Raw genomic sequence first — 12500 nt, 5'->3', positions numbered from 1 at the left:
TGACTGTGAGCATGTGACTATAGATCAGAAGGTATTCATAGATGACGCTCTTACTTTGATAGGCTGCCCCCGGAACGTCCTCACCTCCTCTCTCAGGTGGTAGTACGCCTGAAAAACAGACAGACAGACAGACACACAGTGCATGATGGGATATTACTCTAAAAACCATCTCACTGTAAAAGTCAAATTCATTCATTCTCTCTCTCTCTCTCTCTCTCTCTCTCTCTCTCTCTCTCTCTCTCTCTCTCTCTCTCTCTCTCTCTCTCTCTCTCTCTCTCTCTCTCTCTCTCTCTCTCTCTCTCTCTCTCTCTCTCTCTCTCTCTCTCTCTCTCTCTCTCTCTCTCTCTCTCTCTCTCTCTCTCTCTCTCTCTCTCTCTCTCTCTCTCTCTCTCTCTCTCTCTCTCTCTCTCTCTCTCTCTCTCTCTCTCTCTCTCTCTCTCTCTCTCTCTCTCTCTCTCTCTCTCTCTCTCTCTCTCTCTCTCTCTCTCTCTCTCTCTCTCTCTCTCTCTCTCTCTCTCTCTCTCTCTCTCTCTCTCTCTCTCTCTCTCTCTCTCTCTCTCTCTCTCTCTCTCTCTCTCTCTCTCTCTCTCTCTCTCTCTCTCTCTCTCTCTCTCTCTCTCTCTCTCTCTCTCTCACCTGTTGGGCATCAGCCTCTGAGTGGAAGGTGATGAACCAGTTGTCGTTCTGGGCGAACTCACAGCTCAGGAAGCCAGGTATGTTCTCTCCCTTAAACAGAGCTTGCACCTCCTTGGGAAAACAGAACACACAACATCAGAAACACTGCAAAATAAAGAGAGGAACGATGAGGATGTTACTTCAAAACCATTCAAACTGGTCGGTATATCAGCCATAGGAAGAAGGTTACGAAACACATCTAGCAATTTTTCATTTTTTTCAATTTATTTGTTTATTTAAAAGGGACAATGGACAGTCATTGACTCTCCCTGCGTTAGCTGGGTAGCTGAATTGCCTCATCAGTCCCTGGGCAGGTAAATCCACAGGGGAAATACGGCTTCAGATGTTATAAACAATTTAAAACAGAACTACAGGACATAAAAACATCATACTTTACACTCAAGCAAACATTACATCATACAAGAGTGTTTTTGGGTATGGTGAAAGGTTCCCCTTTTTTTGGTGGAAGGTTTGAGTACTGAGGTAAACTGTATAAAGGAAGTGGGTGTTTCACCTCTGGGGGCGTGTCCTGGGGGACCTCTCGGAGGATGACGACACAGCGACTCTGATTGGGCCGCACCTTCTGCCCGCAGTCGGCCATCTGCACCAGCGGAAGGGCTGTGAGCCAATCACGTGAGAGAACAACAGTCAGAGCCCGCCTCCAACAACACACTGTACCGAACCCTTTACCCTTTACAGTACCCTGCTGCCCATAGTAACAAACACAAACACGTGTCTCATACAACTTCTGAACACACACCACCAACACACACCCACACACACACACACGTGCACGAGCATGCGCACACTCACACGCACACGCACACACTCTCTCACACTCACACTTGAGGATGTCAGACGCACGCACGCACACGCACACACACACGCACACACACATACACACACACACACACACACTCACACACACACACACACACACACACACACACACACACACACACACACACACACGCACACGCACGCACACACGCACACACGCACACACGCGCGCACACACGCGCACACACACACACACACACTCACACTTGAGGATGTCAGAGATGAGGTCCAGGTCGGTGCTAAGCTTCTTGATGTGGTCGAGGTTTGCAACGGTTGCTATGGGAACGTACTGGTCGCTGTCCATCTGGGAGATGAGGTAGAGGTCACTGGCCAAGTACTCCCTGTGGACAAAAACAAAACAGCCAATCAGAAACTAACCTCACTGCCCATGAACCAATCAGAGAGGGAGAAAAGAGAGAGAAGTACAGAGATCGTTGGGGGATGTCGGAAAAAATGAAAGCGAGGGGAGAGAAGGTTCTAGATTTGGTGTATGTTGTACCTGGACAGACAGGACTCCAGTGAGGATTTCAGCTGCTCTCTGAGCTCACCTGAAAACAAAACACGGTGCAGCAGCTTTCAGTCACGCTGCTGCATGCTCCTGGAACAAACTCCCTGAAGAAATCAAACAGGCCCAAACCCTCAAAATATTTAAATCTAAGCTAAACCTAACCTTCATGTTTTGCAGCAGTTATGATTAAACACAAACACTTATATCAATATCATTTATCCATTAACTATTGTCTTCTTATATTTGCTTTTATTCCTTGTAAAAAAAATAATCTTACTGTGCTCCTCTTGCTGTATTTTTAAATAATGTATGTAAAGCACTTTGAATTGCTCCTATTGTATTAGTTACCTGAGACAGAAGAGTCCTGAGCCTGGCCATTGGCTAAGGGGGTTCCCATGCCGACTGCTGGGAGCTCTCCAGCACTGGGGTCTGTCTGGGCTACGTCCACTCCCTCTGGCTCGTACCTGAGTTCATGACCTGAGAACCAACCAATCACAGAGCGGGGATTTACTACACAAGACACAGTCAAAAGGCAATGCCACAACAAACTCTAGTTCAAGTTCAAACAAGTTCATGAGGTTGTTTAAGCCACTAACCACTACCCCCTTTGGTGTTAAACCACTTTGGATCTAAAAGGTAACTGGATAGGTGGAGGCAATAATGTCAGAACGTGGCTTCCAAACGTACCCTCTGGATTGGCCAGATCGCCGGGGACTCCCCGCCATGATTGGAAGGCCTGTTGGTAGGCAGAGGGAGGGGCTTCCAGGTTAAGATGGGCCCATACCTGAGCATTTGGGTTGAGCTCAGAAATGTTGGTGGAATCCTGCTGTGAGATCAACGAAAGAAAGAAACAAATAAGCACACAAACACCAAGCCATGTTAGACAGTTTTGAAATGTACTAAAAGCGCTGTATGTGTTGTCATATGAGTGGTAGAGTCACAACTTTCAGTAGAAACGTGCTAAACATGTTGAGATGGCAAAATTTGACCGCTTACTAACTATCGCTCCTTCAACCAGAACACAGAAACTAGTTGAGAATTAGAAACAGAAAACAGCCGTCCATCTCATACATCAGGGTCGGAACTAAGACACTCCCTCCCTCCCTCTTTCTCTCTCTCTCTTTCTCTCTCTCTCTCTCTCTCACACACAATACTCACAGGCTGTGTGTATTCTGGGTGCCAGTTCCACATACATGGTCCCTGAGGCAGCAGAGTGCTATAGGGGTACGCTCCCAGCAGACCCATGGAGGTGGTCTGGAGCTCCGGAGCGCACGCGGGGAAGAGCTGCCCTGCCTCCCCCTCGCCCTGGCTGGGCAGAGCCTCAGGAAGTCCCTGGGCCCAGCCTCCACAGCCCTCGCCCAGCCCCAGCCCAGTCCAGGGGTTAGCGTAGAGGCCGGAGAGAGCTGGGTTCATCACCTCCTCGCCCAGCAGGTCAGACACCATCTCCATCATCCCACCCTCCCCCTTCACCTCCCCCACCTCGTCACCCCCACCCCCACCTCTGCCCTGTCCCACCATAGCTTCCGCCAACGGCCTCTGACCCAGGAAGTGGATCAGGTAGGAGGGCGTGGAGGCGTAAATGTCGATCTGACCAGGCTCCACCTCCAACACCTCCTCCTCTGGATCATAGGGATCTGCCGCCGCAGGATAGGACGCCATCGCATCGTCCCCGTAGTAACTGACGACCTCCACGTTGCCGTGGTAAACCGCAGCGGAGCTGACGTCTCTGTGGCCGTCGAAAGGCGGTTCCTCGCAAGGGTCGGTGCCGAATGTCAAAGGAGGGTCACAAAACACACTACTGCTGTCGATGTGTGTTCCGTCCCTGAACTCACAGCTGTCAGGGAGCGTCCCAACACTACTACTGCCTGTGTGGGTCTTTAAACTCTGCACAGGGAGTGGTGATACTGAACTACAAGTGTGTGTGTCGACATTCTCTACATTACTGTCAGTGTGTGTTCCTACACGATCCCCAACAGGCCTAGTTGTTTCTACCCTACTGTCAGAGTGTGTCTCTTCACTTTTCTCAGTGTGTGTTCCTACACTGCTGCTCCCAGATGAAGTTTCTACACGACTGTCAGTGTCATCATCACTCTTCGTGGGTGTTCCAACAGTTCCCACACTCTTCTCAGTGTGTGTTCCTAAAGTTTCGACACTCTTCTCAGTGTGTGTTCCAACAGTTTCGACACTCTTCTCAGTGTGTGTTCCTAAAGTTTCGACACTCTTCTCAGTGTGTGTTCCAACAGTTTCGACACTCTCCTCAGTGTGTGTTCCAACAGTTTCGACACTCTCCTCAGTGTGTGTTCCTAAAGTTTTGACACTCTTGTCAGTGTGTGTCTGTTCACTCTTGTCAGTATGTGTTCCAACAGTTTCTACACTCTTCTCAGTGTGTGTTCCAACAGTTTCTACACTCTTCTCAGTGTGTGTTCCAACAGTTTCGACACTCTTCTCAGTGTGTGTTCCAACAGTTTCGACACTCTTCTCAGTGTGTGTTCCAACAGTTACTACACTCTTCTCAGTGTGTGTTCCTAAAGTATCGACACTCTTCTCAGTGTGTGTTCCTAAAGTTTCGACACTCTTCTCAGTGTGTGTTCCTAAAGTTTCTACACTCTCCTCAGTGTGTGTTCCTAAAGTTTCGACACTCTTCTCAGTGTGTGTTCCAACAGTTTCTACACTCTCCTCAGTGTGTGTTCCAACAGTTTCTACACTCTTCTCAGTGTGTGTTCCAACAGTTTCGACACTCTTCTCAGTGTGTGTTCCAACAGTTTCGACACTCTCCTCAGTGTGTGTTCCAACAGTTTCGACACTCTCCTCAGTGTGTGTTCCAACAGTTTCGACACTCTTCTCAGTGTGTGTTCCAACAGTTTCGACACTCTCCTCAGTGTGTGTTCCTAAAGTTTCGACACTCTCCTCAGTGTGTGTTCCAACAGTTTCTACACTCTTCTCAGTGTGTGTTCCAACAGTTTCGACACTCTTCTCAGTGTGTGTTCCAACAGTTTCGACACTCTTCTCAGTGTGTGTTCCAACAGTTTCGACACTCTCCTCAGTGTGTGTTCCTAAAGTTTTGAAACTCTTGTCAGTGTGTGTCTGTTCACTCTTGTCAGTGTGTGTTCCAACAGTTTCTACACTCTTCTCAGTGTGTGTAAAAGTTTCTACACGCTTCTCAGTGTGTGTTCCAACAGTTTCGACACTCTTCTCAGTGTGTGTTCCAACAGTTTCTACACTCTTCTCAGTGTGTGTTCCAACAGTTTCGACACTCTCCTCAGTGTGTGTTCCAACAGTTTCGACACTCTCCTCAGTGTGTGTTCCTAAAGTTTTGACACTCTTGTCAGTGTGTGTCTGTTCACTCTTGTCAGTGTGTGTTCCAACAGTTTCTACACTCTCCTCAGTGTGTGTTCCTAAAGTTTTGACACACTTGTCAGTGTGTGTCTGTTCACTCTCCTCAGTGTGTGTTCCAACAGTTTCTACACTGTCCTCAGTGTGTGTCTGTTCACTCTTCTCAGTGTGTGTCTGTTCACTCTTCTCAGTGTGTGTCTGTTCACTCTCCTCAGTGTGTGTTCTATTCTTAGACTTCTTCTCTGACTGGGCGTTTCTTTCTTCGTCTGTGTCTGCAGAGGAGGGAGAAGGGGAGGATGAGAAGGAGGAGGGAGAAGGGGAGGATGAGAAGGAGGAGGAACAGGAGGTGATTGAGGCTTCACTCCCAGTCTGATATGGCTGCTGTGTATGTGCTGGACTCGTGCTGGACTCCTGAGCAAGATAGCCATTGTCTGTGGAGGCCCTAGTGTCCTTACAAAGATGGCTAGTCTCTTTGGAGACCTCTGTGTCCTTAAGAACATGTCCGCTCTCTGTGGAGACCTCGGACTCCTCAGCAAGACAGCCACTCTCTCCTGACTCCACGCAGGCGTCCTTCTCTTCTTTAGGAATGACAGCCCTTCCCCTTCTGAGCTCAGCTGGGATCGACCAGTAAGTGAGCCCTGGATTGTCATCGTCAACAGGGCTTCGGTCATCTTCAGTAAGCTCACCTTCACTTGGTTTCAGCTCACGGTCGTCCGGTTGTATGACCCACTGATCAGCCGTCAGGCCCGAGTCTATGCAATCAGGTCTCCCGTCAAATGGATGGGTCACAGTTTGATACAGTGTTCCGACAGTTTCTACACTCCTCTCAGTGCGTGTTCCAACAGTTTCTACACTCTTTGAATACTCTACACTCTTCGGATACTCTACACTCTTTGGATACAGTTTGAAATCGTTATATTCAGATCCAGCATCGTATTGATCGGATTTTCTCCCGACTACATGTTGTGTGTCAACTGGTCTCAGATCAGGTTTAAATGATAAGTGAGTGAACTCCGCAGGCAGTGAAGAAGACACATGTGAGAGTTGTGGAGATGTGGAGATTGACGATACCTCTGTTATCGTAGTCTCCAGTGTGCTACTGAGGATAGCCTCCTCTTCTTCTTCTGTCTCTCCTCTCAGCAGCTCTCTGCTCAGACTGAACGGGGGGGTGGCTTGACAGGGCCCAAGATACCCTTCCACCCCTTCCACCCCTCCCACCCCTTCCAACCCTTCCAATCCTCCCACCCCTTCCACCTCAATTAGCAGGGAGCTGGGGCTAGCGCGGGGGCTGGGAGGGTAAGGGTTTGTGGAAGGGGGGGGGTCAGGGCTGGAAACGTGGTCTTCGGTGCGAGGGGGGTTGAGGCCGGGGGTGCGCCGCTCCTTTGTCGGGATAGGTTCAGTGGTGCAGCGGTCCGTGAGGGTAGGGTGAGCAGGTTCAGCATGGATGCTCTGATCCCTCTCTGAGTCTGACTCTCCCCTTTGGCTGCTATCCACGGCCTTCCCTACGGGCATGGATACACTTTCCTCCACACACACATCATTCTTCTTCTTCTTCTTCTCCTTCACACACACACTCCGCTGCCCCTTCTTCACGACCCCCTCGCTCTTCTCGACCGCAGACACGCTTCCTTCCTCCACACGACACACAGTCGTCGTGTGCTCTACACACGCGGTCTCGTCCCGGTGTGATGTCGTCATCACCTCTAATATATCTGGGGTGGGTTTGTCCGTATCCTTCCCGGTATCCCCCGGTAACCGCCGGGCGGACCCGGCGTCTCCAGAGCTGACAGGGCCGTCCTGTAAGTACGCCTGAGGGTCCTCGTAGCTCCTCCAGCTGTTGGCCGGGGGGAGGAGGTCAGGTAGGGGGTCTGAGATGGGAACACCGGAGGGGGACACCTGTTGCGAGACGGAGCGAGGCTCTGCCAGGTGTGATAGGATAGAAAGAGTTGTGGGTTTCGCTGCGTGTGATTGGTCAAAGGTGGTACTTTCCACCGCTGCGAGTGGTTGGATGGAGATTGTATGTTCCGATATGTGCGATTGAACGAAGGCTGTGGACTCTGCGGTGTGCGATTGGTCAGGGGCTGTAGGTTCAGCTTCGTGCGAGAGGTCAGAGGTCGTCGGTTCTACTGGGAGTGGCTGAATAGGTGGAGTAGGTTCCGTGCGTGTGTGTGATTGGTCAAAAGCTGAAAATTCCGCCGGACGTAGCTGAATACCGGTTGTAGGTTCCACTATGCATAATTTGATTGAGGCTGTAGTAGGTTCAACAGTTTGTGGTCGGTCGGTTGAGGCTGTAGATTCCGTTGTGTGTGATTGGTCAGTGGTTTTAGTAGGTGCAGCTGTCGGTGGTTCCGCTGCCTGCGATTGGTCAGTGTCAAGGTCGTCTACGTCAATGGAACAGATGCTGTAAAAACTCTGCGACCTCGCCCTGAAACCCCGCCCCAGCGTTGCCCTGACGACTCCGTCTTCCTCCTCCTCCTCCTCTTCCTCTTCCTCCTCCTTTCTCCCTACCACAGGGAAATCCCGCTGCGCTCCTCCCTCCCGCTGGGGCTGGGCAGTGGTACCCAACGCTCGTCCGGCTCTGATGTCATCCAGGCAGCTCATTAAAGGTGTCCTGGCGGGAGGGGATGTCCTCCCCCACGCACCCGCCGCCGCCGCCTCCTCCTGATTCTGGTTCCCCTCGGGAAGCTGGCTGAACCAGTTAGCCCTGAGCGCGGCGTTCTCTACTATCCTCTGCTTCACGGGACTCTCATTGGGCCTCTCCATATACGGAGCAGCAGCACTATTCCTACTCCCACCACAGCTGGCCACGGCTCTGGCCTTGGCCGAGGAGCATGTGCCGCCTGTCACACCGCCGGCAGCCTCCCTGTCCTCGTCTGGGTGTGTGTGTGTGTGCGGTGCATCGGCATGTGCATGTGTGTCTGTCCCGGCCGGGCCTGTCGACGAGGCGATGATAATAATAGCCCGCTCCTCCTCGTGCTGTGTGAACTCCGGTTTGAGAACCCTCGTCCCCTCGTTCCGTACGCTACTACCGCTGCCCCTTACCACCACGTTGTTGTCCGAGACGACGACCGGTGCCAAGTGTGCTGTTGTTGTTGAGTTATTCTCCTCCTTCTCCTCTTCTGGAAACTTCTGGAGCCATCGGACCTCGGCCTTCTGTCCGTCCGGTGGTAGATGCGTGCGCTCGGCGATTACGCACACATGTCTGGCCACGGCGGAGACACGCTGCCTGTCCTGGTCCCTGACCGCCAGCCCTTCTGGGAGAGAGGCCCGTAACAGGCTGCTCCGCTCACTCAGCAGGCCCGGGCTCAGCTCTTTACTAAAGCAACACCCCATCTTCTTCTTCCAACCCCCCCCCCGGTAAAAAAAGGGACTAAAAAAAGCCTAAAACCCCCGCTATACAGCCACTAAGCACCGCGCCGCAAAAACTACACAGCCTGTTCCTCTCACTCGCTCGCTCGCCACAAACAGAAAGAGAAAAAGACCCCCTACTCCCCCTGTTTTCTCCCCCCATCCCTCGTTTTTCCCCCTCCCCCGGCCCCAGAATAGCGCATGTGAAGGAGCTCACATGGCCCTGCCACTCAAAAGAGGGCTCCCGACCACTTGGAGTGTGTGTGAAAGTGAGTGTGTGTGAATGTGAGTGTGTGTGTGTGTGTGTGTGTGTGTGTGTGTGTGTGTGTGTGTGTGTGTGTGTGTGTGTGTGTGTATGTGTGTGTGTGTGTGTGTGGAGAATGTAGTGTGTGCCATTGTGTGTAAGATCAGCACTCTGGCACATGGCCAGGCAGGCATCCACCAATTCTAGAACACAGATGTAGCTACCCACCGACCCCCTGCTACCTTCTTCTTTCATTGCCTAACGTTCTTCTCTCTCATTGTCTTCCCCCCCCTTCTCTACATTTCTTTTCTCTCACTTTCCTTCACTTCCCCTCTCAATCTCTTCCTCTCCCGGGTCTCCCCCCCCTGCCCCCCCCCTCCCACTTGTTCTCTTGCATTTGTCTCCCTCCCTCTTCTATCTCTCCTGACAGGGGGGCCACTATCAGAAGCATGCCTAGGCAATGAGTCTATGGCTAAATACCCACTACGCAAGCTCAGAGCAGCAACAGAGACAAAATAGTTCAAAGTGTGTGTGCGTGTGTGTGTGTGTGTGTGTGTGTGTGTGGGTGTGTGATGATGATAATATAAATAGCATCTCAAGTTTGAACATATCAATGTTTGAACACATGCGCATATCATACCCCTCCTTGTTACACCCTCCAGTGTAACGCCTATTGAAATGTAATGACTAGGATCAGGAGCTTTTCCTGAATATATGACCAGAAAAACATTGGGCCCTAGTTACAGGTTTAGAACTGGACACAGTGGCCGTGTTCGTAAATTAAAGCTCTGAGAGCGCCGGAGCGTCCACGTGACTGCCTCTTGTCCAATCAAATTACTTGGTCCCTTTATTTGATTGGACAAGAGGCAGTGACATGGATGCTCCGGCGCTCTCAGAGTTCATTTACGAACGCGGCCACTGTCAGTAAACAGCGTACCAGGTTTGTGGTGCCCCACATCTGGGTCTGGGTCTGTGGCTCAGCTGGACCTGTCGGCTCCTGGTCTGATGTCATGTGACGTCACCGTTTGGGCTCCTGCGTCTGGGAGGTGTGCTGCTCACCGTTCAAGCTGGAGGGGGGGGGATAGAAATCATAGAAAACTAAGCCAATCACGCACAACGTGCTGACATCATAATGCAAGTCAGTCACGCAGCCCTGGTACACATCCACCACACTCAAAGGAAAGTATACAACATTTATTTGTATAGCACTTTTCCTGCAAACGTTGCAGGTAAAGTAGCTAAAGTAGACACAAACCTTCTCCATCCTTGTCTGTGCAACAGAGAGAGTGTGAGAGAGAGAGAGAGAGAGAGAGAGAGAGAGAGAGAGAGAGAGAGAGAGAGAGAGAGAGAGAGAGAGAGAGAGAGAGAGAGAGAGAAGCCTTTGTGCAATAGAGAGAGAGGTCTCTTTCTATCACTTCCTGACTTTATTGTACCGATGGAAGAGAAACTGACACAGTACACTTTGGACAGAACTATCGACAGAGAGTGGCAGTTGCCCACTAGTCTGGCTAGAATCCTGACAATGTTTCTGTCAAATGTATTAGTTAGGGTGTATGATATATATTATATATGCCTATTATGGATCATGGCTTACCATGAACTATCATTTGAACACTGACTGATCCGAGACTAAAGAGTCGAATTTACTGGTATTTCTTAAGAGTACACATATACATCCTCAGATTGGGGCTAGGAGCTACTCTTCTTCTAATAGTGTGGATTAGAGAAATAACTGACCATATCGTGAGCTTAGAATGATAAGGTTCTATCTCCGTTTAGAATGAGAAGGTTCTATCTCCGTTTAGAATGATAAGGTTCTATCTCCGTTTAGGGCAGTTCAGAGATATTGAGCGTCAAAGTTTTTACATTCCATTATGTTCTGTGAGATGGAACCTTTGTATTTTATGAATTACTAACTCAAAAATGTCAACATTTAAAAAAAATAACACCACACAGGCATTAATAAACACCTAATGGATCAGATGATGTAAAAAAAACTAAATTTTGACAAAAATTGAGATCCTAGAACCTTGTAATTCTAACGTCACGATATGTCATCGTTGCAAAAAAAAGAACACAGCCAGATCCCACAGGTGGTTGATGCTGTTGACTAGCTGAGAATAGCTGAGAATAGCTGAGAATAGCTAGCCTAACCTCACCTGAATCCACCTCAAGCTACAGTTTCACCTCCCAGCTTTGAATCGCTGACTGATGTCCCAGAGAAACTCACGTGTAGCTGTAACGACGCTACCACGAGTAGTACTCGCAGTTCTGTGACAGTTACGTTAGCTTAGCTAGCTCGCTAGAACACACCGGGGGCCATGGAGCTACGCTAGCTAACATAGCTAGCTGAAATGGGAAAGCTAGCGATTATTTTTTTGCTGACGTTAGATTTGAAGAGAAGTATTATATTATTGACCTAATCGATCAAATACCGTATATATCACTGACTCACCTGGGCTAGTTACTCTGCTGTGATGTTAAAGGCCTTGTTCACTTCCACACCGGGACAGGCCGTTTGGCTGCCACACGTAAACAAAGCGTTTCAGTAACCATGGGCACCGCGCCTCACGAGCTGCAACTGCAGCTGAAAAAATGCAAACATGTGGAAATTATACTTTTAACCGGGTCAACGAGAGTACTAAGATGGCAAATTCATTCATATTTGTATCAAAATATAACAAAATAAAAGTGAAGAATAAATATATGTGTTTATGTTTGAGTTATGACAAAAACTAAAATGTTTAAAAATAATAATAATAATGACCATAAACCTGAAGATGCGCTCGACCCCACGGATCAAATGGAATGTTGGATGTGATTGATGATTTGATTGATAATAATAATAACTATTAATATTAATAACTTTTATTTGTAGCACTTTTCCTGCAAACGTTGCAGCTCAAAGTGCTTAATGATGAAGTGGGGTAAAATCAATTTAATAGAAACATTTGAATAAAGTAGTTTATTTCACTGAGGACATGGAGTGAACAACACAATTAACAAAGACAACATTTTCACATCAGAATTTTTAAAAACAAAACAAGATATCCAGATATTCAGCAACAATAATAACGGTTTTCTAGTGAGCATTGTCTTGACTAATAGCTCTCCACTACGGTAAGCACTTACAAAAATGTGGGCACTTTCATAGCATTGGAATGTTGGATGCTCCTGGAACAAACTCCCTGAAGAGATCAAACAGGCCCAAACCCTTAAAATATTTAAATCTAAGCTAAAAACCTTCATGTTTTGCACCAGTTATGATTAAACACAAACACACTTCTATCAATGTATTTTTCCCATTAACTATTGTCTTAATTAAAAATAAACTAAATGTTTTATCTATTTTTTATGTAAAGCACCTTGAATTGCCCCTGTTGTATGAAATGTGCTATACAAATAAACTTGCCTTGCCTTGCCAATGCTTGGTTTAATTGATTAATTATTCAAGTTTTACATTCAGAGTTTTTTATTTTATAGAATACATACACTCAGAGGTAGTCGTTTGTCCCCTTATAGGCTTATATCAGAGTTCTCAGAAGTAGCCTA

General features: G+C 48.6%; 1 protein-coding gene across 1 annotated transcript in view; it reads right to left on the bottom strand.

Annotated features, from left to right (window-relative positions):
* LOC308172377 (la-related protein 4B-like) overlaps nucleotides 1-11123 on the bottom strand; it is a gene marked incomplete at its 3' end in the record, with an annotated part of 16244 nt that extends 5121 nt beyond the window's left edge. The window contains exons 1-9 of the mRNA XM_080547289.1: nucleotides 11108-11123; nucleotides 9886-10015; nucleotides 2711-2849; nucleotides 2372-2500; nucleotides 2015-2063; nucleotides 1720-1856; nucleotides 1190-1293; nucleotides 637-747; nucleotides 55-108 (exon numbers count right to left, since the gene is read on the bottom strand). Coding sequence (XP_080403415.1) covers nucleotides 55-108; nucleotides 637-747; nucleotides 1190-1293; nucleotides 1720-1856; nucleotides 2015-2063; nucleotides 2372-2500; nucleotides 2711-2849; nucleotides 9886-9960 — 798 coding nt within the window. The 5' untranslated portion in view covers nucleotides 9961-10015; nucleotides 11108-11123. The remainder of the gene's footprint in view (nucleotides 1-54; nucleotides 109-636; nucleotides 748-1189; nucleotides 1294-1719; nucleotides 1857-2014; nucleotides 2064-2371; nucleotides 2501-2710; nucleotides 2850-9885; nucleotides 10016-11107) is intronic.
* Between the last annotated feature and the right edge of the window lie 1377 nt (nucleotides 11124-12500).

This window comes from Nansenia antarctica (assembly GCF_963989245.1).
Source record: "Nansenia antarctica genome assembly, chromosome: 17".
Classification (NCBI taxonomy): domain Eukaryota; kingdom Metazoa; phylum Chordata; class Actinopteri; order Argentiniformes; family Microstomatidae; genus Nansenia; species Nansenia antarctica.
Note: the sequence above shows the minus strand (reverse complement) of the source record. Positions and strands in the feature narration are given on the sequence as shown.